This window comes from Triticum aestivum, chromosome 1D, assembly GCF_018294505.1.
Source record: "Triticum aestivum cultivar Chinese Spring chromosome 1D, IWGSC CS RefSeq v2.1, whole genome shotgun sequence".
NCBI classification, from domain to species: domain Eukaryota; kingdom Viridiplantae; phylum Streptophyta; class Magnoliopsida; order Poales; family Poaceae; genus Triticum; species Triticum aestivum.
The window spans coordinates 120,455,408-120,481,016 of NC_057796.1; the positions used below are offsets into that span (position 1 = coordinate 120,455,408).

A 25,609-nucleotide genomic window follows, 5' to 3' on the forward strand; every position below is an offset into this window, starting at 1 on the left:
AATACGGAATACATGTGTTGGTGGGAAACGACACCTATGGGATCACAAGAATCCCTACTACGGTTGCCGGGGCGCGGGGTTGCAAGAAGAGCAGGATTAGTAATCAGCACAAGGATCGTTTACCCAGGTTCAGGCCTAAAGGATGCGTAAAACCCTAGTCCTGCTTTGGTGGGTGTATTGAGTGTTCTTGAGCCCTTGAACTAGCTACGGTGGCTGAGTAGTTCCAAAGAGCCGAATCCTTCTCCAGTACGCCATGGGCCTCCTTTTATAGTCGAAAGGGGCTGCCACAGTGGCACACAGGAGGTGGAAAGGCGTACAGTACTGCGAGCTTATCGCCCGTATTACAGGACAAGACGCATTTAATGTGCCACTGATGTGTCCCCTAGCTTTATCGGGGACGGGAGCGAGGCCCGTCCCGTCCGTCGCCGCTCCTCCTCGCCTCGACACGCGCCCTGGCCAGCGATGCGTGTGGCGCCATGTAGGCAGGCAGGCAGCTGAGGTGGCGCGGTGGTAGGGTCTTCACGAAGATCCGCATGCCGCCACGCAGGCGCTTGCCAATCTGGCCTGGAAGCTGCATGTTGCCACGCAGGTGCCAGCCCAGCTGGTTGGGTTGGCAGCTGCATGCGAATGGCGGTGGAGACTTGGCTGGTGCGGGCCTGGCAGTGGCCCTGCCGGCGTCCTCGGTGAGGGCCTTGCCGGGTGGCCCGACAAGGGTCTTGCCGTGGCGTGCTGTCGTCCCCGGCAAGGATCATGCCGGGGGTCTTGTGGCTCTCCTCGGCAAGGATCTTGCCAAGGACCGTTGTCTTTTTAATCCTCATCTGATCTTGAATATTCCTTGGTCTTGACAAAGATCTGCATGCCACCATGGAGGTGCCTCCCGAGCCCTAGTTCCAACGTGGTTGGTTGAGTTGGAACCCGTGGGCTCGAGGGTGGCTCACTCCGCTGGTGTGGGCGAGCCGCCCCGGCAAGGGTCTTGTCGGGGCTGCTGAGGCTGCCCCGGCAAGGGTCTCGCCGGGGGAACCTACTTTGTCCTCCTGCTTCATTGTGTTCTTGGCCTTCGCGTTGCCTTGGCTGTCTTGTACTTCGGCTTCTCTCCGGCTTCCCTCCCTTGCCTTGCTTCGTGTGGCCGCGGCGCGTGGCTCTGACTGCCCGTGCACAAGTAAAGGGGTAAAAAAGGAGAGCCCCTACTTTTGTACACCGACAGGAGCCCCGGGGCCTGGGCCATACATAAGCGCGACACGCTGTTGGGCCAGGCCCAAAATGGTGCGCGGGCAGGCGGGGCGGATTTTCACCGCAGTAACTCTTTCGTCCGCTGCGCTTCCCCATGACCCGCGTTGAATGCGTGACGTGGGAAGGGTGCGTACGTGACGTGGGCAGCATGCGTGGGGCGGTTTCCGCAGGCATGCATCACATCGCGATACAGGGGCGGCTCGCGCCTTCCCCATGAAGAGGGAGAGGCGTAGAGGCGCGACCCATTTACTGAATGGGGCCGGGTCGCGGTCTTCAAGGCATACACACCCCACGATCACGGGGTGGGGAGAGGTCGCTTCACCCGTCCCCTCGGTTCTGCACATTCGCCACGCGTCCTCCATGCGCTTGGGGTGGCAAGCGGTGGAGATGGGAAACCGGGCCGTCGCTGGTTGGGGCAGCGGGTCGGTCTCGATTCCCTGCACCTCTGGTGGCTGGATTGGCTGAGCGGGGCGGCCGAGCCCCGACCCCGCCCCTTTATAAGGAGAGGGAAGGTGGGATGGCATCCTGCATTATTCTATCTTCTATCTCCTCCTGCTTCAGCTTCTTCCTCTCATCCGCCATGGAGAAGGGGAACCCCGGTCCCTCGATGGTGGCGGCGAGGGTCGCCACTCGACAGCACGTCCCTCCTCCTCCTGAGCCCGCGGTGGTGGAGCCGGCCACGAGGGGAAGGGGGAGGGGCGAGGCCGTGGGCGAAGCCGTGGTAGAGGTCGTGGTGCTCGGGGAAGAGGAGGACGGGGCAGCGCGCCGGCCTCGTCCCCGCCAATGACGCCTTTCCCGACAGAGGGCCACATTGGAGACCAGCCCCGCGAGTTCTTCATCAGGCTGCGCCGGCCTCCGCGTCGGCATCTTCGTCTTCCTGCCCCATTTGCTCGGGAGATGGAGCATGGCCCGCCCAGACCCTCAGGTTGCACATGAGGGCTGCGGGAATGGGGGCACGTGGGTCGACGTCGACTTCCCGGCTCCTCGGGCCGTGTACCTCCGTCGTGCATGGAAGACGTTCGCTCGCATCCACAGCCTGACGGCGGGGCTCGTCCTCTACTTCAAATTAATGGAGGATGGCCTGCTCTCCGTCAAGGTCTTCGGGGATCTTGGAACTCGCCTGAAGTGCTGCGTGGAGAGCTCCTTTGACGGAGATTCCGACGATGGAAGCTCTTCCTCGAGCGAAAGTGGCGAGGAGGATAGCGGGGCAGATGACGGGGACGAGTCCGACTAGGCGTCGGATGCCCCACGCCCAGGCGGGTGCGGCAGCAGCAGCATCTGCACCTGGCCGCTCCTCCGGCGGAGTTTTGTCAGGGGAGGGGCCAGCTCCATGAACTTCTCGAGGCCGTCTCCTTGGGCGGCTGGCGTCGGGAGGCTGCGGAAGAGGAAGAGGGCGGGTGGCAAGGCCGTCAACTCGGAGTACGTGGACACCAACGCCTTCGTCGCGTGTTCGGCGTTCTGCCGCCTCGTCTTCCAGCTCCTTTCCCGGCACCGTCATCACCGGCCCACCCTTGGGTAGCCACCGACGTGTTCTCTTGGTGCTTTCTGCTGCTCGTAGCTCGCCTAGGCGCCCCTTTTGCCCTTTCGCCTTCTTGACCTGCCTCCTGAGGAGAGTGACAAGAAAGGGATTACGGGCATCTCATCTCTTTTTTAGTTTGTAAGCCTTCGGGCCTTCGTTAAATTTAGAACTTGTAATCCCCTTGCTCATGTTTTTCATTCCGTATGAACTGTACCTGTGTGGGATGTTTTTAATGAAAAAGGGATGTTTGCCGGGTTTTTCGTTCATGGGTGGACCCCGCAACAAGGAGCGAATCCTTGTTACTATTTACGATAAAAGTTTTTCTCCCGGCAACAGGCCTTGCCGTCCCCCTCACTTCGCTCGACCATTCTCGCGCCCTTGGCGGAGGCAGGGATGAAGTGGGCTTAGGCTCCTTGTTCTATCTCCTTGCCGCCGCGGCTACAACCAAATCCGGACCCAGGAGATAATCCTTAGGTATTGGAAAAACGGGAGCACGGTAGCCTGGAGATAAAACAAGGTTTCACATGTCCCAGTTCCGTACCGAAATGCATGACAGAGGATGAAAGACTTATCTGGATCTGCAGCCCCGGGCAACCTTGTCTTGCCGCGGTTGGATCCTTGTACTTGCAGCCCCCAGCAACTCCGGATTGCCGGGGTCGGGACGCCGGTCCGTTCCCTTTCTTCCAAGTAGCTCAGCGGAAGTGCCCATGTGCCCTGCGAACCAAAGGAGGGCAGAAAAGAACAGAGAGACGCGCACTCGACCTCTAGGCTAGGGGTTAGTCGCCGCTAAGCACTATCAACCCTAACCAAGGAAGAGACTCGACCTAGGGCGCCAGCGCTTCATTTATTTGTGCTCAGGGTCTGCGTCTGGCTTTGTACAAAGGGTTACATGCCTCGCCGGCAAAGCTTGTACAAAAGGTGGCTTGCCGGGGGGCCCGGCAAGCCGCGCCTTATGGGTAAAACTTGCGAAGATGCTCGATGTTCTAGGAGTTGCTCACTGGAACAGCATCTTCGGTCTCCAGGCGGACTGCGCCAGGCCTGGTGACTCGTATTACCCGATAAGGGCCTTCCCACTTCGGCGTCAACTTGTTGGAATTCTTGGCCGACTGAACGCGCCGAAGAACAAGGTCGCCTTCCTCAAAGCTTCGGGCATGAACCTTGCGGCTATGGTAGCGGCGCAAGGCTTGCTGGTAGCATGCTGCTCTCACAGCCGCCCGAAGACGATCTTCCTCAAGGAGCATCGCGTCATCTTGCCGCAACTGCTCTTGCTCAAGCTCATCATAAGCGAGCACTCGAGGTGACCCGTATATGAGTTCCGTGGGGAGAACTCCCTCCGCCCCATATACTAGGGCAAAGGGTGTCTGACCGGTGGCTCGATTTGGCGTCGAGGAATGACAGCAGATCACACCCGGCCGTGGAGTCGACAATCTGGTCGATGCGCGACAACGGGAAGGGGTCCTTAGGACAAGCCTTATTGATATTTGTGTAGTCAATACACAGCCTCCACTTCCCATTTGCCTTGCGCACCACTACCGGATTGGCCAACCACGTCGGATGGAGCACTCCTCTCACCAAACCCGCCGCTTCCAACTTCATGATCTCCTCTGTGATGAACTCCTGCCTTTCCAGAGCCTGCTTTCTGACCTTCTGCTTGACGGGTCGCGCATGAGGACAGACAGCTAGGTGGTGCTCAATCACCTCCCTGGGAACACCGGGGATGTCGGATGCTTGCCAGGCAAACACGTCGACATTCGCCCGCAGGAAGGTGACGAGCGCGCCTTCCTATTTGCTGTCGAGGGTGGAGCCTATGGTGAAAGCCCCTCCCGTGCCATCCTCCCTGACAGACACCTTCTTGGTCTGCGGTGGCTCAGCTCTGGATTTCTTGCCCTTGCTGGTAGAGCTCTCTGGCACGTCCTCGACGGTAGCACAACACTCCGAGGAGGTGTGCTTGGTGGAGTGGGTGCGAGAGGTCTTGCAGGGCTTCTTCTTCCCTCCCGGGGCTTCAGCAGCAGGAGCAAGTGCCTTGGCGGCAGCTGCTGCAACTGCTTCCCGGTAGAGTTGGTCAGCGCAAATCAGCGCGTCCTTCTTGTCGGAGGGGACAGAGATGATGGTCAACGGCCCGGGCATCTTTAGCATGTTGTAGGCGTAGTGCGACGCCGCCATGAACTTGGCTAGTGCCGGGCGGCCGAGGATCCCGTTGTAGGGCAAGGGGATCTCAGCCATGTCGAAGACGATCCTCTCCGTCCTGTGGTTCAACTCCCCTCCAACCGTCACGGGCAGCATGACCTTCCCCTTCGGCTGGCTCCTCTCCGGATTGACCCCTTGAAACATGCCCGTTTCCTCGAGGTCTCCATCAGGGATTTGCAGCCTTTTGATCATGACGGGCGAGATCAAGTTTAGGCCGGCCCCGCCGTCGACCAACATCTTGTTCACCTTGAGGTTGTGTATCGTTGGCGAGACCAACAACGGCAAACACCCGACCGCGGTTGTGCGGTCAGGGTGGTCCTCGACGTCAAAGATGAGGGGCGTGCTGGACCACTTCAGCAGCTTCTGAGCGTCGAACGACGGCTCCGCTGCTATAATCTCACACGCCCACTGCTTGAGCTGGCGGTGAGAAGTATGCAGCGAGGCACCACCGTCGACACACATGGCCTGTGTAGCCTTCTGGAACTCTTGCTCGCCGGACTCATCGTCCTCGTCATGATCATCGTCTTCTTGCTTCTTGTCACGGCCCCGGGCGGGCCTCTCTTGCTGGTTGTCCTTGTCGCGGCGGCCTCCTTGGCCGCCACGCTTCTTGTCGGATCCCTCGGCACCGTCCTGGCCCTTCTCCTTGTACCGCCTCTCATACTCGGCCTTTTGCTTTTCAGCAAGCAGCTTGACTTGCCGGCAGTTCTGGAGGTCGTGGCCCTTGGTGCGGTGGATCTTGCAGTACTGCTTGCCGGAGCACCCTGGCTTGTCGGCAGCTGCTAAGGCCCGGCAGGCGACGCACCCGGCAATCTCCTTGCCGGGGTCGTCTGCCTTGACCTTCTTGGCAGCGCCGGTGTTGTCAGACCCTTCAACGGCAAGCACGGCCTTGCCCTTGCGTTTCCTGCTGCGACGCCGGCCCTTCTTCGTCGGGGCGGCGGTGTCTTCATCAGTAGAGTTGGTTTCCGCGCCAGCGTCCTTGCCGGGGTACTTCCTTCCCTCTTCAGCCCGGGCACACCTATCGGCCAGAACATAGAGTTCGGCCACATCCTTAACCTTAGCCATCGCCAGCTCTTCGTGCATCTTGCGGTTGCGCACGTTCTGATGGAACGCGCTGATCACAGCGGCGGGATGAACGTCGGGGATGTTGTACTGCACCCGGCTGAATCTCTGGATGTACTTGCGCAGGGTTTCCCCTTCCTTTTGGGGAATGATATGCAGATCACTGGCCTGGCGATGAGCTTGGTGGCCTCCAGTGAAGGCGCCAATGAACTCATGGCACAGATCCGACCAAGAAGAAATGGAATCCGCCGGCAAGTGCATCAACCAAGACATAACATTGGGCTTCAGTGCCAACGGGAAGTAATTGGCAAGCACCTTGTCGTCGCGAGCTCCGGCAGCCTGCATCGCGATGGTGTAGATGCTGAGGAACTCAGACGGATGGGTCTTGCCAGTGTACTTCTCGCCGACGTCGGGCTTGAACGTGCGGTGGGACGGCCACTGGAACTACCGCAGCTCACGGGCAAAGGCTGGGCAGCCCACCTCATAAGGTAGGCCGGCGGAGCCCCCGGCGCTGGGTGGTCCATAGCGGGTCCCACCCGCTTGTTCGACTGGTGGCGTGTATCACGCCGGCGCTCGATAGTGGTTCGAGCATCTTTGTGAGCTCGTTCTCGAAGAACTTGGCACTGGTCGCGGTGGGTCCATGGGTCGGACGACGCTATAGAGATGTTATCACAAGCGTCGTCATGACGAGCTGACGCCCGCGGCGGCTGGCGAGGAGGAGGAGAGTGCACCATGACCGAAGCACCCCTGGTCCTCCCAGCGCTGGCATGTGGTGGCTCGGTGGAGCGCCGGCCAGAGGGTCCCGCCGGTCGCGGATCATCTTTGTTGGCGATGGCTACGAGGCTCCGGATGGTGGCCCTCCACTCGTCGAGCTTCTCCGCAGCAGGAGGGAAGTCTAGGAGCAGCTGCGCGCGCGCCAAAGCTTCTGCTGGCGTGGGTGGCGGCGACAGCTGTGTGGACCGTGGCGCGCTTCGACTTCTAACCACGTTAGAAGGAGCTCTATCACGACCCAGCGGCTGCGCGCCATTTTCGCCAGCACTTCAGCGGGCATGTTGAACTCCTTCGTCCCGCGGACGACGCACAGGGCTCTTCCCACGGCGGTGTCCAGGGTCACTGGCGTGGTGACGCTGATCGTCGCGCACACCATGGGAAGAGCGCGCAGTGGTCGCCGGCGTGGGCGTCTTGGAGGTTGCTGCGCCGCCCGTGGGTGGCACAACGACAGTCCTGGAGGGCCCTGCGCCGCCTGCGGGGGGCCCACCTCGTCTTTGGATTTGGTGGCGTGCGGCCCATCGCCTGGCGCACGAACGGCGCCGCTCGCCAGGCTCTAACTGCCAGGGCAATGCTGGTGCTCGCGGACCCCGGCCAGGGTTCTGTCCGCGACCGGGGCGCTGCTCGCCCGTACTGGCACGGGCCGTTCGGCCACCGACGAGCCGATCGCCGTGGCCGTCTTCTTCTTGGGAGCCATGGCGATGAAGAATCGCTAGGCTAACTACTAGACCAGATTCTCACAATTGCGCCCCCCTACCTGGCGCACCAAAAATGTCGGTGGGAAACGACACCTATGGGATCACAAGAATCCCTACTACGGTTGCCGGGGCACGGGGTTGCAAGAAGAGCAGGATTTATAATCAGCACAAGGATCGTTTACCCAGGTTCAGGCCGCGAGGATGCGTAAAACCCTAGTCCTGCTTTGGTGGGTGTATTGAGTGTTCTTGAGCCCTTGAACTAGCTACGGTGGCTGAGTAGTTCCAAAGAGCCGAATCCTTCTCCAGTATGCCATGGCCCTCCTTTTATAGTCGAAAGGGGCTACCACAGTGGCACACAGGAGGTGGAAAGGCGTACAGTACTGCGAGATTATCGCCCGTATTACAGGACAAGACGCATTTAATGCGCCGCTGAGGTGTGCCCTAGCTTTATCGGGGACGAGAGCGAGGCCCGTACCGTCCGTCGCCGCTCCTCCTCGCTTCGACACGTGCCCTGGCCAGCGATGCATGCGGCGCCATGTAGGCAGGCAGGCAGCTGAGGTGGCGCGGTGGTAGGGTCTTCACGAAGATCTGCATGCCGCCACGCAGGCGCTTGCCAATCTGGCCTGGAAGCTGCATGTTGCCATGCAGGTGCCTGCCCAGCTGGTTGGGCTAGCAGCTGCATGCGAACGACGGTGGAGACTTGGCTGGTGCGGGCCTGGCAGTGGCCCTGCTGGCGTCCTCGGTGAGGGCCTTGCCCGGTGGCCCGACAAGGGTCCGTGGCGCGTTGTCGTCCCCGGCAAGGATCTTGCCGGGGGTCTTGTGGCTCTCCTCGGCAAGGATCTTGCCAAGGACCGTTGTCTTTTTAATCCTCATCTGATCTTGAATATTCCTTGGTCTTGACAAAGATCTGCATGCCACCATGGAGGTGCCTCCCGAGCCCTAGTTCCAACGTGGTTGGTTGAGTTGGAACCCGTGGGCTCGAGGGTGGCTCACTCCGCTGGTGTGGGTGAGCCGCCCCGGCAAGGGTCTTGTCGGGGCTGCTGAGGCTGCCCCGGCAAGGGTCTCGCTGGGGGAGCCTGCTTCGTCCTTCTGCTTCTTTGTGTTCTTGGCCTTCGCGTTGCCTTGGCTGTCTTGTACTTCGGCTTCTCTCCGGCTTCCCTCCCTTGCCTTGCTTCGTGTGGCCGCGGCGCGTGGTTCTGACTGCCCGTGCACAAGTAAAGGGGTCAAAAAGGAGAGCCCCTACTTTTGTACACCGACAACATGCCTACATGATATTGATGAATTGGAGCTAGTTCTGTGTCATCCTAGGTAATGACTGCTACATGATGAATATCATCCAACACAATTATCATTGTCGATCCATTGCCTACGAGCTTTTCACATATTGATCTTTGCTAAGTTACTTTCGCTTTGTTGTTGTTACAATCACTACAATACTGCTACTGTTACTTTTGCTACTCTTACCGTTACTTCCATACTACTTTGCTACTAAATACTTTGCTGCAGATATTAAGTCTTTCAGGTGTGGTTGAATTGACAACTCAACTGCTAATACTCGCGAATATTCTTTGGCTCCCCTTGTGTCGAATCAATAAATTTGGGTTGAATACCCTACCCTCGAAAACTGTTGCGATCCCCAATACTTGTGGGTTATCAGGCCTCCCAAAAAATTCCGGGAGGTCCCGGAACCCTACGAAAAATTCTGGGTGCACTTCGAAATTTTCTGGCTTGATGGATTTTGTGGTTTTGTTTGAAACTTTTCGGGTTACTCCGAAACACTTATGATTTTCTATTTGAAACATTGTTGTCGTCTCCAAAACTTTTCCAGTGACTATCCCTCAAGCCCCTTATCACCTAGTACTCTACAGATCAATGACCCTTAAGCGTGTGACCCCGTAGGTTCAGTGAAGTATAGACATGACCAGAACTCCTTCCAATCAATGATCAATAGCGGAACCATGTACATCCATATTTACCCCCTATACCCACGCGAATGATATTCGAGTAAACATGTAGTTATCGTGTGCTAGTCCTTTTGCTTCACGATATGTTACAAAAGCCCGAGGTGAGATTTATCAGCATACCCGTGAATCAACAACTTGTTCACCATGCTAGTTTCCTTGTTACCAGTTTTGTTCTCTTTTCTCGTTCCCGTGTTTCGGCATCACTGTGATCAAATCACATTGTGTCTGCCCAGACGATGATATATACCGTGATGCCGAGAAGGCCCAAAGAACATCTCTCAATTGTCGGAGGAGCAAATCCCAGTCTTGAGCTATCTAGTTCCTTGTCATACTTTTAGATGAACCTATAAGCTGCTGTTATGATCACCTTTTTACGGTTGACATTAGACAAACCCCAATGTGCATCATGCTAAGGAACTCAATACTCTCATGGTCTAAGAAAATATGCAAACGTTAACTTTCTCTATGTTATAAACCATTTAACTTGTGATGAAAGATCTCATAGCATTAATTGGGCCTGCTCAATACAAATGTTGGCTCTGTTCAACACAAATGTTGGCTCTGTTCAACACAAATGTTCTTCTAAAACCGTGTCCTCAAAGTTGCTGGCATTGTCTGCCATGATCAGAAAATGGAACCATCATGCAACACCTGAGCTAGTTTTAGAGGTGAGATTAGGAATCTATTTTACCGCTTATTATTCCACACATGCACATGGGTTTTCTTGTGAACCTCTCGGATATACAAACTCAAGAACCATTGCAATATAGCACAGAACATAAACATAGTTATGAACATGGAAATTAATTATAACATTTATTATTGCCTCTAGGGCTTGTTTCCAATAGGCTGGACCGCTCAGGGTGTTATGTTCCTCCCCTCACCCTTATTAGTCTTTTCCTTTCTCCATGTTTCTCTTTGTCCATGTTACCCTTTTGTGGGTTTCTATTTTTTCTTTTTCTTTTTCTTTTGTCCACTTTTATATTTTTAATTTTTTTAAATTCAAGAACATTTTTTAAAAGTATTGAACATTTGTGAAATTTGGGGACATTTTTCAAATTCAGAACATTTTTTAATTCATGAACATTTTTAAGTCAAGATTTTTTTTAAAAAAATTGGGAACATTTTTGAAATATGGGTTTAACATGGGGCACTTTTAAAATCGTGATTTTAGAAAAAGTCATGAACATTTTTTAAATTCAGAATTTTTGCGAAATTCTTTATTGGTTTTTGAAATTATTGATCCATTTTTATTTTAACTTGCAAACGTTTTATAATTCATGATAAAAAATGATTTTTTTAAACTTGAACATTATTTTAATTTTTGCATTTTTGTAAGTTTCTATTGTTTGGGCATGCGGTACGCTACGTTAGCTAATTGCACTGAGCAAAAAGGAACATGTTGTGGAGATAGATCATGTTAATGAGTTTTACCACTAGCCGCACAATCACAATTGTGGATCCCTCGAACACCGCCTCCTCAATGTTGTAGAGCTGGCGATGCGCATCCCCGTCTCCTCCTCCCCACAGATCCCTCAAGCATCTCCTCGCCGATCCCTTGAACACTTCCTCGCGGTTCCCTCGAACAGTTTGCTAGAGCTTCACAGATGTAACGCCTCCAAGGTTTCTCCGTGTGTAGGGAGAAATATCGGGTGGCAGGCTGCTAGGTCCGATCGCACGAAGTGGGCATGGGAGTGGCGATGGCTAGGTCATGGGACTGGTCGAACCCTTTCTAGGGTTTCAACCCTCCACTTACATAGATGTCTGAGGTGGGATCAACACTTGAGGCCCATTAGAACTCTATGGCAAGTTTCTACTGGGATCCAATCCGAGTGGGCTCCTTCCCCTTGAGCGCGATCCTATAGGTTCACGTACACATGGACACAACCTGAGCCGATATTTGCTAGCGGCTCCTAACAGAGCGTGCGAACTACCATGTGTGCGCGAAGTCATATTGGTGAACCTAGACAATGTGTCATATGCATCATTTCTTTTGCTTCACGATATATGTTACCGAGCTCAAGGATCACACGTTTCACCCTTTTTGGTAGCTCGTCCTCTCTTCATGAAACTGTTAGACATAGTTTTGAAATGGGTTGACACTTAAACCAAGTCGCATGGGTCATGCTTTCCGAATATGATCACTCATGAGGACCCAGAGAATATCTCTCCGAGTAGGAGGGGCACATCTCATCTTGGTCAACCATCTCTCATGAAATGTTTCATGACTCACCCGGATGTTTCCTTTATATTAACCAGTTATGAGTCATTTAATAGAACCATAAGTGAGTTGGTCCTCATCCCGAGAACATGTGAAGACCTCATGTCTAGGACAAGACTTATACACTGGACTTAAGACTAAGAGATGGCAATATGTTGTTACATCTCGAAGTGGGTCTATCCGACTCGATGATCCCCATCCCCGAGTCCATACTATCGGATTAACATCTCTATGCCCTTGACTTGTGAAACATAGTGGATGGGGGTGGTGACGGACGCAGGACAACGGGGGACGACATGGAGTGATTACGCTCACGTCTGCTGCCGGCATGACTGATTTCACCATGGTGGGCGACCGGGGGGGAGGGGGAGCTCGAAGGGACGCTCTTGTCCATAGGCAAGCGACAGAAGGCGGCACAAAATGTTAGCTTCGCGTCCGATGGCACTTAGGTCGAGTCCTCCTCCACGAGCGTTGCCCAGTCGATAGGGTGTGTCTCGCTGCCGGAGCTGACCATGTGGAGAGGAGGGGGACAGTGGGGGCGGGACAAGGAGGGGTGGGGAGGAGACAGGCAGTGTAGCGTTCGAGAGTGTTGACGGGGGCTTTGGGTTTGGTCCAAGGTGGTGTATATGTGAGGACGGGATGGGCAATCATGGGCCGGCCTGATGTGGCGAATGCGTCCGTGTGCGTTGGGTCCGTTCGTTATCCGCCCAAAATATAGACTGGGTTTTGGGGTGGCGGACAGTCCGAATGTATATAACCGGCTTGAGGGTTCTGGTTGAGTGGCTATTTTATGATCGGACAATGACCAAAGCATCATCCCAAGCGTATAGGGGAATTTGAGAGGTCCGGATTGTAGATGCTCTGAGTTGATGCGCTGGCGGCTTCCCTCCCAATCTCCCATGTACGTCTACCACGATCTGTTATAGGCTCACCGACACTTGCGTGCGCTGGTTAGGTTCCGTGCAAGCAACTAAAGCAGCTAAAGATTCCAAGCGGCAAGGTCCAGCACAAAATCAGCAACACGACACTACCTGCACAGTTTAACAATTGGTCACGTCGAAATCGTGTGACACATTCTACACCCGCGAGAAGTGTCATCCTGGTACTTGGGTCGTTGGCTCCGCGCTATCATCCAACAGCACCGAGGTCGTGACCATTCCCTTGTCTCTAACATGAGGACGTACACCTTTGCTGCTTTGCTACTTCACTCTTGATTTTTCCTTCTCATCACCAAAGGCACCAACCCCTACAACTGAGGCTTGGCTGCATCAACTTATCATTCGGTGAACTACTTTAGAATGCTTGGAACGCGGGGCATTCTGCATTGAAATTTTAAGTCGATTTGTTCGGTAAAGATGAGCTACCTTTGGCATTTCTACCTACTTATTTGGCCACCGGATGGGAACTGAATGGTCAAGTCACCGGTTGCAAAAAAGAAGGTCACCTGTTGTTCCAATTTTGTCGGTCTTGGAACGGTAGGAGGAAGAGTATAGATAGACGATGACCACCTCTGTCCTGCAGTCCATACTCTATTTGTGATTCGTCTATGGCAGCCAGCTGGATTGCAAGGACATGATAAATTGACGGGTCAAGAATTTACGGAGAAAAGAAAAGAAAATCCTTGGGGAAGGACTAGCAGCCAGCTAGTGTGGACGTTGTGCCATGCATAGGTACGTCAATGATGCCAAAAGTTGGAGCAAAATGACTACTCGCATGTAAGTATCGTGAAGATTTCTTCAAACATTTCATACATGTACGCTATGAGGTCAAGTTTATACCCGCAGATCTTGTTAAAAACACAGATAATTTCTAAGCTGTGAAAAAGACGACACCAGGATGAGCTGTTTTTCACATTATACCATTATATAATTATGTAGAATTAGCTAATTTACATGGACAAAAACCACTAGAGAATAGTCTGTACACCTTGCGGGTTTATATTCGAAAGGAATAAAATGAAGAGTACAGTACACAAGTCGAGGGGAGACTAGTTGGTAGCTTCCCACCAAGCCCAGCTTCGATCCTTCAATCAAAACCCCCCAAAAAGAGAAGGAAGAAAAAGAAAGAAGAAGAAAAGGATGTACTAGTATACACTTCCTGCAACGCCACCGAGACCACCCAAAGGCATCCTATACCAATCTCGCCGTTGCCCACTACCATCTACTAGCTGTGTCTACCTGTCCCCCATATCTGCGCGTATTCTTCTTCCACTTTATACGTTTCTTCACTACTACAGTATCTGTTCGCCATTATTCTTGCTCGGTTTACCATTACTTTCGCTCACCAAGCTGTAATTAAACACTAACGAGATGGTGTAAAAAAGGAGGGAACCCGTGAACGAAGTGTGGGGAGACAGTGGTGAGCTAGTTGGTGTCCACCAAGGCGTCGTGGAAAGCGGCGACACGGTCCGGCGTCACGCACTGCGTGATGAGCCGGGCGCCTGGCTTGTGTACCCAGGGCTTGACGAGGATGCACGTGGCGATGTAGTCCAGGTTTGTCAGCGGCACGACGTGGGCGGGCGGGCCCCACCCGTAGTCCACCTCGGCGAAGCCCAGCCGCGTCCAGTCGGAGACGAGCAGCGTCCGGTAGTCGGAGGTGATCTGGTACGGGTCGACGCTCGCCATCTCGCCGGCGCCCCACCGCGCGAACTCCGAGGGCAGCCGCTTCTTCCCCTCCTTGATGATCTTCACGACGTCGGTGATGGTGGAGGACGCCACCTTCCCGGCGGTGGAGGAGACGCGCATGATGTAGTAGCAGTTGCCGTAGAAGCCGGCGCCCCCGGAGGGAAGGCGGGCGTGGAGGAGCGGCCGCGCGTTCATCGCGAAGCAGAGGTGCACGGGGGAACCCTCGTCGAAGCAAACGGCGCGCGTGCGGCTCTGCCAGGCCTTGGCGATGAGCACCTCGAACGCTGAGCACCGGGCGCCACCGGTGGCCGCCGCGAACTGGCCCTTGAAGTGGTTGATGTAGTCGGCGGAGATGTCTATGGCGAGGTATTCCAGCCGCTTGGCGCCCGCGGGGTCCGGGAGGCTGCCGACGAGGGCGCCGGCCGGGTCAGGGATCGCGTCGCGGCCCCACACCGGTGCCACCGAGATGCGGCCCGCCCCGCGCGCCAGCTCCCCCACCGCGCCCATGAACTGCGCCGCCCCGGGCCCGTCGGCCACCGTGTGGCTGAACCGGAACCCCACCACGAAGCCGCCGCAATCGAACGTCGTGACCTGCGTGTCGCGTCCACCACGCCCAGTTTAGCTCGCAGTAAAATCCAAATCCTCCACCGACACAGCGCAATGCGAATCGAATCCAGCAAGTACCTGGACAAGCAAGATGAGCTTGCTCTCCTCCTCACGGCTGGGCTTGGGGCGCGGGTGGGGGAGCAGCTCGTCCTTGTCCACGGCGAGCGGGTACTCGAGATAGTCCACGTCCTCTAGCCGACACCTGACGGCAGCCTCAATGAACCACACGCCTCCGTCGCTGCAGTCCACCTGCAGCTCGCCGGCGTTGGTCACCGTGAGGCGGCCTGCCAGCGGGTAGTACTCCACCAGCGCCCTCGCCAGGGCCTGCTCCACGGCCCTCGCGGGGCTGTCACCCTCCCTGGCCATGTCGGGCTTGAACACGTGCAGCGACTCGATGAGTGCCATCTGAGTGGGGTAGCGGTCGAGCCACGACAGGCGCAGAGGGCTCTCCGGCGTCGGAGCCGCCGGCGCCACCAGTCGCTGCCCGAGCCGCTCCACTGGCACGGGCTTTGCCGCCGCCGCCGCCATTTGGAACGGGGGAGGGCCGGAGGAGGACACACCTTCGGGTTGGTTTGAGGTGTGACGGTGAGCTGTTGTTGCTGGGGGTGGGTACGTGTGGTTGATGGAGTGAATTGAATTGAAGTGCGGGGGTTTGGTTTGGATTTAATTCAGCAAGATGCGTGGGTTTATATAGGTGTCTAGGTGTTCGGTAGACTGTATGTTGGGGTAGGCAGGGAGCATGCAGCGTGAATTTTATTTTTATTTTGTCCGAATTGTATGTACACCGATTTAGTGAACATTGTTCCACGTGCACCCTTATGAATAGTAAAGTGGAAAAACATACTAAAAAAATCTGAATATTTTTTATAACATACATAAGTTTTTTTTGGGTGGCTGGTATGCGTGCGTATGAAGTTCTACGAACAAATAACATCCATGGTATTCTGGCCAAAAATGATAAAATTGAAGCTATATTGAAAAACAACGTCAATGAATAGTAAAAACTCAATTGTATTTTCTTCGCTAAGAATACCGCGGGTGTCAATACTTAGCGAAAATTAATACGTGAGTAGAATGGATGACCAAGTTTGATACAGAAAATTCCAGATTGTAACTCCAACAATTCAGAAAAATTAGGACGACGTAGGAAATTTGTATATCAATCATGTGTAAAAAATTCAAAAACTTTCGTAGCTTCTGTGATTTAAAAAAATTCTGCTATTGGATGTAAAAGTTTCTGTTAATGTATAGAATCAAAGCAACTATCACCCAAACCATTCTAAAGGCTTTACTTGGCACAAACACTAATTAAAACACAAAAAACACAATCATTACAAAAGTATAATTGTATATTTATTAAATAACATAAAGGAAAGCCATTGGGTTGTCTCCCAACAAGCTTTTTCTTTATAGCCATTAAGATAGGCTTTGAGATTTCAATGATGCCCACATAAATGATAAGAATTGAAGCGCAACGAGAGCATCATAAAACATGTGGCAAACACATTGAAGTCTAACATACTTCCTATGCACGAGAATTTTATAAGCAAACAAATTATCAAGACGATAAATATTTAGCGTATGCAAAGGAGAGGAATAAAACATTGACAACCTCAACATAAAGAGAGGAAATTTAATAACATGAAAGTTTCTACAACCATATTTTCCTCTCTCGTAATAATTACATGTAATATCATAATCAAATTCAATAATATAGCTATCATATAAAATTTTCTCTTCATGATTCACATGCATAAAAAATTTATAATCTCCAAGATAGTGGGATTAACATCAACTAAAGTTGTGACCTCTCCAAACCCACTTTTATCAAAAATTTCATAAGATTGAACACTCTCCAAATATGTGGGATCATTTTTACCTAAAGTTGACGCTCTTCCAAACCCACTTTCAATATTATTATTGCAATATTTATTATCAATATCATATTCATCATGAGGGTTGAATAAATTTTCAAGATCATAAGAAGCATCATCAACCCAATCATGATCATTGCAATAAGTAGTGGACATAACAAAATTAGCATCCCCAAGCTTGTAGCTTTGCATATTATTAGCACAATTGGCATTAATAGAATTTATCATAACATCATTGCAATCATTCTTTTCATTCAAGGAGCTATCAAGTATGGGTGCAATAGCAATAATTTTGTTTTGAACATAAGGAACTATATCAAGTTCATCACCATAAGCATCATTAATGTTGGCATCATGGTCATAAGAATAGCAAGCATCACATTCATTAAGAGGGGATATTTCAATCAAATCAACAGAATCATAATTATCTAGAGATTCATGCATATCATTATTTTCTTCCAAAGAAGTAATTCTCCCAATGAATTCACTAACATAGGAATTACATGCATAGTTTTCATAGCAATATTTAAGTATTGCAAAATTTTCAGATTTGTAGAGAGTAATATCATACTTTCCAATTAAAGAAGCAACTTTATAGACACCCTTAAAAGCAACAAATTCTTCAATTTGTTCGATATCATAGTAACTATATGTTGGGAAACGTAGCATGCAATTTCAAAAAAATTCCTACGCTCACGCAAGATCTATCTAGGAGATGCATAGCAACGAGAGGGGGAGAGTGTGTCCACGTACCCTCGTAGATCGAAAGCAGAAGCGTTTGACAACGCGGTTGATGTAGTCGAACTTCTTCTCGTTCCGACCGATCAAGCACCGAACGTACGGCATGTTCTGCACACGTTCAGCTCGATGACGTCCCTCGAACTCTTGATCCAGCAAAGTGTCGAGGGAGAGTTTCATCAGCACGACGGCGTGGTGACGGTGATGGTGAAGTGATCTGCGCAGGGCTTCGACTAAGCACTACGACAATATGACTGGAGGCGTATACTATGGAGGGGGCGCCGCACACGGCTAGGAATCAATGTTTTGTGTTCTAGCGGTGCCCCCCTCATATATATAGGTTGGAGGGAAGGAGAGGCAGCCAAGGGGGCGCCCCAAGTAGGAGGAATCCTACTTGGGCGCCTCCCAATTCGGCCTCCCCCCTTCCATATTCATCCGGAGGGGAAAGGAAGGAGGAGGGAGGAGAGAAAGAAGGGGGAGGCCGAATTGCTCCCCTTCCTTTCTCTCTTCCCCTCTTTCCTTCCCCCTTATTTTGGCCTACATGGGGCGCACCAGCCCCTTAGGGGCTGGTCTGTCCCCTTCTTGGCCCATTAGGCCCATGTAGTTGTCGGGGGGATGCCCGTAACCCCTTCCGGTGACCCGATATGTACCCAGTACCCCTAGAACACTTCCGGTGTCCGAATATCATCGTCCTATATATGAATCTTTACCTCTCGACCACTTCGAGACTCTTCATCATGTACGTGATCTCATCCGGGACTCCGAACAACCTTCGGTCACCAAATCACATAACTCATAGAATACAAAATCGTCATCGAACGTTAAGCGTGCGGACCCTATGGGTTCGAGAACTATGTAGACATGACCGAGACACCTCTCCGGTCAATAACCAACAGAGGAACCTGGATGCTCATATTGGTTCCCACATATTCTACGAAGATCTTTATCGGTCGTACCGTAATGACAACATACGTTATTCCCTTTGTCATCGGTATGTTACTTGCACGAGATTCGATCGTCGGTATCTTCATACCTAGTTCAATCTTGTTACCGACAAGTCTCTTTACTCATTCCGCAACTAACTCATTAGTCACATTGCTTGCAAGGCTTATTATGATGTGCATTACCGAGAGGGCCCAGAGATACCTCTCCGATACTCGGAGTGACAAATCCTAATCTCGATCTATGCTAACCCAACAAACACCATCGGAGATACCTGTAGAGCATGTTTATAATCACCCAGTTACGTTATGACGTTTGATAGCACACAAGGTATTCCTCCGGTATCCGGGAGTTGCATAATCTCATAGTCAAAGGAATATGTATATGACATGAAGAAAGCTATAGCAATAAAACTGAACGATCAACATGCTAAGCTAACGGACGGGTCTTGTCCATCACATCATTCTCCTAATGATGTGATCCCGTTTATCAAATGACAACACATGTCTATGGTTAGGAAACTTAACCATCTTTGATTAACGAGCTAGTCTAGTAGAGGCTTACTAGGGACACTATGTTTTGTCTATGTATTCACACATGTATCTAGTTTCCAGTTAATACAATTCTAGCATGAATAATAAATATTTATCATGATATAAGGAAATATAAAATAGCAACTTTATTATTGCCTCTAGGGCATATTTCCTTCAGTCTCCCACTTGCACTAGAGTCAATAATCTAGTTTACATCGCCATGTGATTTAACACCAATAGTTCACATCTTTGTGTGATTAACACCCGTAGTTCACATCACCATGTGACGAACATTCAAAGGGTTTACTAGAGTCAATACTCTAGTTCACATTGCTATGTGATTAACACCCAAAGAGTACTAAGGTGTGATCATGTTTTGCTTTGAGAGAAGTTTTAGTCAACGGGTCTGCCACATTCAGATCTGTATGTATTTTGCAAATTTCTATGTTTACAATGCTCTGCATGGATCTACTCTAGCTTATTGCTCCCACTTTCAATATGTATCCAGATCGAGACTTAGAGTCATCCAGATAGGTGTCAAAGCTTGCATCGACGTAACTCTTAACGACGAACTCTTTATCACCTCCATAACCGAGAGATATTTCCTTGGTCCTATAAGGATAATTTTGACCGCTGTCAGTGATCTACTTTTGGATCACTATTGTACCCCCTTGCCAAACTCATGGCAAGGTACACAATAGGTCTGGTACATAGCATGTCATACTTTATAGAACCTATGGCTGAGGCATAGGGAATGACTTTCATTCTCTCTCTATCTTATGCCGTGGTCGGGCTTTGAGTCTTACTCAACTTCACACCTTACAATACAAGCAAGAACTCCTTCTTTGACTGATCCATTTTGAACTCCTTCAAAATCTTGTCAAGGTGTGTGCTTTGTGAAAGTCCTATTAAGCGTCTCGATCTATCTCCATAGATCTTGATGCCCAATACATAAGTAGCTTTACCGAGGTCTTGTATTAAAAAATTATTATTCAAGTATCCTTTTATGCTATCTAGAAATTCTATATCATTTCCAATCAGCAATATGTCATCCATATATAATATCAGAAATGCTACAGAGATCCCACTCACTTTCTTGTAAATACAGGCTTCACCGTAAGTCTGTATAAAACCATATAAAAATTATGGGAGCAAGACTCAACTAGCATAGGAAGGAAAAACAAGCATAAATTCAAGATTTTCGACACATAGAGAGGAAACTTGATATTATTGCATTTCCTACAAGCATAAGTTCCTCCTTCATAATAATTTCCAGTAGCATCATGAATGAATTCAACAATATAGCCATCACAATAAGCATTCTTTTCATGATACATAAGCATATAAATTTTATTACTCTCCACATAAGGAAATTTATTCTCATGAATAGTAGTGGGAGCAAACTCAACAAAATAACTATCATGGGATTGAAAATTAAAATCATGATGACAAGTTTCTGGTTATCATTATTCTCTATAGCATACATGTCATCACCATAATCATCATAGATAGGAACCTTGTTCTCATAGTCAATTGAAACCTCTTCCAAAATGGTGGATTCATCACTAAATAAAGTCATGACCTCTCCAAATCCACTTTCATCATTATAATCATCATAAATAGGAGGCATGCAATCATTATAACAAATTTGCACATCAAATCTTAGGGGACTAAAAATATCATCTTCATCAAACATAGCATCCCCAAGCTTATGGCTTTGCATATCATTAGCATGATGGATATTCAAAGAGTTCATACCAACAACATTGCAATCATGCTCATCATTTATACCAAACATTCTATTGAATTCTTCTTCTATCAATTGAGCATAATTTTTCTTTCCATCATTTTCACGAAAGACATTATAAAGATGATCAATAATATGATGCAACCTCAATTCCATTTTTTATGGTTTTATTTTATAAACCAAACTAGTGATAAAAAAGAAACTAAAAGATTCAATTGCAAGATCTAAGGATATACCTTCATGCACTCACCTCCCCCGGCAACGACGCAAGAAAAGAGCTTGATGTCTACTATGCAACTTTATTCTTGTAGACACGTGTTGGGCCTCCAAGCGCAGAGTTTTGTAGGACAGTAGCAATTTTCCCTCAAGTGGATGACCTATGGTTTATTAATTTGTGAGAGGTGTAGGATGAAGATGGTCTCTCTCAAACGAGCCTGCAACCAAATACAAGAAATCTCTTGTGTCCCCAACACACCCAATACAATGGCAAATTGTATAGGTGCACTAGTTCGGCGAAGAGATGGTGATAAAAGTGTAATATGGATGGTAGAAATATATTTGTATAATCTGAATAAATAGAAACAGCAAGGTAACAAATAGTAAACGGGCACAAAAACGGTATTGCAATGCTTGAAAATGAGGCCTAGGGTCCATACTTTCGCTAGTGCAATCTCTCAGTAGTGCTAATATAATTGGATCATATAACCACCCCTCAAAGTGCGATGAAGAATCACTCCAAAGTTCCTATCTAGCGGAGAACATAAGAATAAATTGTCTGTATGGTACGAAACCAGCTCAAAGCTATTCTTTCCGTTCGATCTATTCAAGAGTTCGTACTAAAATAACACAAAGCTATTCTTTTCGTTCGACCTATCCTACAGTTCGTACTAAAATAACACCAAAGCAAATTCATATTCATAATACTCAATCCAACACAAAGAACTTCAAAGAGTGCCCCAAGATTTCTACCGGAGAAACAAAGACAAGAACGCGCATCAACCCCTATGCATAGATTACCCCAATGTCACCTCGGGAATTCGCGAGTTGAGTGCCAAAACATATATCAAGTGAATCAATACGATACCCCATTGTCACCACGAGTATTCAATTGCAAGACATATATCAAGTGTTCTCAAATCCATAAAAATATTCAATCCGATAACAACGAAATCTCAAAGGAAAAAACTCAATTCATCACATCAAGATAGAGAGGGTACCCGAACCCGTTACCCGAACCCGAACCGAACCGTAATACCCGAAATGTCGGTTAATTCGGGTATTGGTCTTCGGTACGGTTCTTATTTTTAGACTTTTCGGTCTTCGGGTAAGGGTTCGGTTACCAGTCTCGAAAACCCGAAAAAACCATATTAACTGAAGTTTATATAGCCAATGTCTCACACGGTCACTGGGTCACACATGCGGCTGCGCGGCCTAGGCCCAACTCACCTCTCCCCACCGCTCGTATAAAGCCTCCCACCCTCACACAGTCACACGAAACACAGACTCCCAAACCCTCGACCCCTCCTCCCTCTCGTCCTAACCCTAGTCCCCAGCGGCGGCGGCGGCGGCGGTGACGCGGGAGGCGGGACGGCGCATCGGCACGTGATGGCGTGAGGCACGCGGGCAGGTCATGATGCAGGATGCTGTAGCGATGCGCCGAAGGAGCCGCGGTTGCTGGATCCAGTGGAGACGGAGACGCGCGAGCCACCGGCCGGAGTCAACGCACTGAGCACGATCGATGACAGCAACAGCAAGTGATCAACGTGAGTGGTAAGTCCCTTGACTTTGTCACTCCCCAAGTTTCACTTTGTCCCGATTCAGATGCTCAACTGCTCAAGTAGTCAAGTGTTCGTTGACTTGTTGGTGTATCGGCTGTAGGCGTGTAGCTAAAATTTATATAGATAGTGAGTTTGAGTCCGATTCAGATGCTCAAGTACTGTAATTACTAGTATGTGTATGTAGACAACAGATTTTTTTGACACCTTATGCAGACAGCAGAATTGATGTATATGTATCAGTGTATGCAGAGTTGCAGACAACAGACTTGTTAGTTCACTAGTTGTAGATAAAGTGTACTATTAGGCTAAATTCTACTGTTAAATGTACTATTTCCTGTAACTATGAGTGATGTTATATATTGTACTGTTAAACATACTATTTCATCTTACTTATACTGTTATATTTTCTGTAACAAATTGTCACCTCTCATTGCTGATATGTTAGGCTAACTAGTTGTGTCATTTGTTGTTTGTAGATGGCAGACCAAAGTTCTCGTATTTCGCTATCAGGCACCTCCCCTTACAATGCTTTGAACTCGGAGAAGGACAGTCATCATGGGCAACAGCTCCCCAACCAGCAGCAGAAGGAGACGGCCGAGGCTGAGAAGAATACAGCAAATGCCAAGAAAAGGAAGGAAATGGCTCCACGGTCGGAAATTTGGAATCATTTTAGCAAGGAAGTAAATGCCACGACAGCAACATGCAACTATTGCAAAAGTGAGCTTGCTTGTGTTTCTAAAAGGAATGGTACATCATCCTTGTTGAAGCATTTGATGACCTGCAAGAGAAATCCTCATAGCGTCAAGGATGACAAGCAGCCAACTCTACAAGCTACTCCGAATCAGGGGGATGCTAGTAAGTGTTCACTCACTACCTGGAGATTTGATCAGGATAAGCTTAGAGATGCTTTGGCTGAAATGGTAATTGCGGATGAGCTTCCGTTTGCATTTGTAGCTAGATGGCTTCTTCTCTCTCTTTGATCTTCATTACAAAGTCGTGCTTGTTGTTCTTGGAGATCTATCCGATGTAATACCTTTTTGCGGTGTGTTTGTCGAGATACGATGAATTGTGGATTTATGATCAGTTTATCTATGAATATTATTTTAGTCTTCTCCGAACTCTTTTATGCATGATTAAGATATCGTTGTATTTCTCTTCGAACTATCGGTTTGGTTTGGCCAACTAGAATGATTTTTCTTGCAATGGGAGAGGTGCTTAGTTTTGGGTTCAATCTTGCGGTGTCCTCCCAGTGACATAAGGGGTAGCGAGGCACGTATTGTATTATTGCCAGCAAGGATAAAAAGATGGGGTTTACATCATATTGCTTGAGTTTATCCCTCTACATCATGTCATCTTACTTAAAGCGTTACTGTGTTCTTATGAACTTAATACTCTAGATGCATGCTGGATAGCAGTCGATGTGTGGAGTAATAGTAGTAGATGCAGGTAGTAGTCGGTCTACTTGTCACAGACGTGATGGCTATATTCATGATCATTGCCTTAGATATCGTCATAACAGTGCAATTTTCTATCAATTTCTCAACAGTAATTTGTTTACCCACTGTATGTTTTCTTTCAAGAGAGAAGCCTCTAGTGAAACCTACGGCCCCCGGGTCTATTTTCCATCATATCAGATCTATAAACCAAAAAAACCCAAAATACCTTGCTGCACTTTATTTATATTTACTTTAGTTTGCTCTTTTATTTATCTTTTATACCTATCTCTATTAGATCTCACCCTTGTTCGTGATCGTGAAGGGATTGACAACCCCTTTTTCGCGTCGTGTGAAAGTGTTTGTTAGTTTGTGGAGGTGCATATATTGGGGCCTTGCTTGTGCCTCCTACTGGATTGATACCTTGGTTCTTAAATGAGGGAAATACTTATCTCTACTTTGCTGCATCACCCTTTCCTCTTCAAGGGAAAAATCAATGCAAGCTCAAGAAGTAGCAGCAGGTGGTGGTGGGGGGGGAGGGAGGTGCCGGCAGCGAGGGCAGTGTGCGTCACCCGAGACCTCGTCATATTCACCCGACGCTCCTCCAGCTTCAGGTACACCACCATTTTCCAGGCGGCATCTCGGGCTTCACAGGCCGCCTGGTACCTGGCTTCCTCCTCCGCCATCTCATTCTTGAACGCCACTTGCCTGGCTTTTTCGGCCGGCGGCAGCGACTTCCACAGACAAAGATTGCACTGGCCCCAAAACCAATCCAAAGTTGGGGGGTCCGGCGCAACCTCGTCAGGCGGCACGTAGGGTCCTCATCGCTGCTAATCGAGTGAGCATCCTCGAGGGGCGGCGACTCCTCGTCGGCGCGTGGGCAGACCGGCGGCGCCATGGCAGAGATTTGAGAGAGAGAGAGGGCGAGCGAGGGGAGGATGTAGATGAGAATGCAGGAGGGACGACGTGAGCAAGGTAGTATTTATTGGCGACCGGAATCTAGATCGACGGGGACAGTACACACGCCGGTCGCCGGAATTTACGAGTACTGTAGTTTGAATTACACACAATTCCCACAGCAAATCTGTGTGTGAACATAATAGCTGACGGTTTCCAATACAGAACCGTGTCTGATTAATGATCCCCGCCAATCACCTACCAAACCTCGAGCCGCGAGATAGAGTGCCAATCGTGTGGGGGCCGGTTGTCTTGCCACATCTTTACATTTTCTTTTTTGAACACCAGATATTTACATCGTCTAATGATTTTTTAACTCGCACACAAGTACACAAAAATATGATTTTTCAAACCGTTTTGGTTAGGCGTTGCATGTAGATGTAGTTCAAATTTGAATTACGGTCATTAAATGGTTAGAAAATCACTTAGATGTCTTTAAAAGGTCAAATGACCCCTGAAAATTTCCAAATTTTCACATGACAGTTGTATTAGTGCACGTTAAACGTAGGAAAAAAATTGAAGGCAGTAAGAGGAAGCTATCTCCTGTCCGTCAGCAAACATGCATTGTTCCCTCTCGGAACCACGAACCTTCTAGCGAGGGATGTGTGTCCAAACTTTCGTCAAACATGCATTGCTCCGGTTTGTGAGGGATGTGTGTGTCCAAACTTTCGTCAAACATGCCAATTTCTTTACCACATAATCTTGGTGGCATGACATTAAATCAAGCAAGG

At 49.6% G+C, this 25,609-nt stretch overlaps 1 protein-coding gene across 1 annotated transcript; it reads right to left on the reverse strand.

The window, feature by feature from the left end:
* Positions 1-13,461: 13,461 nt before the first annotated feature.
* On the reverse strand, positions 13,462-15,529 carry LOC123180699 (acyl transferase 7). The gene is made up of 2 exons (XM_044592812.1): positions 14,955-15,529; positions 13,462-14,861 (listed from the first exon to the last, which is right to left on the reverse strand). Exons 1-2 carry the CDS (start codon positions 15,402-15,404, stop codon positions 14,010-14,012), a joined length of 1,302 nt encoding a protein of 433 aa, XP_044448747.1. The 5' UTR covers positions 15,405-15,529; the 3' UTR covers positions 13,462-14,009.
* Positions 15,530-25,609: the final 10,080 nt, after the last annotated feature.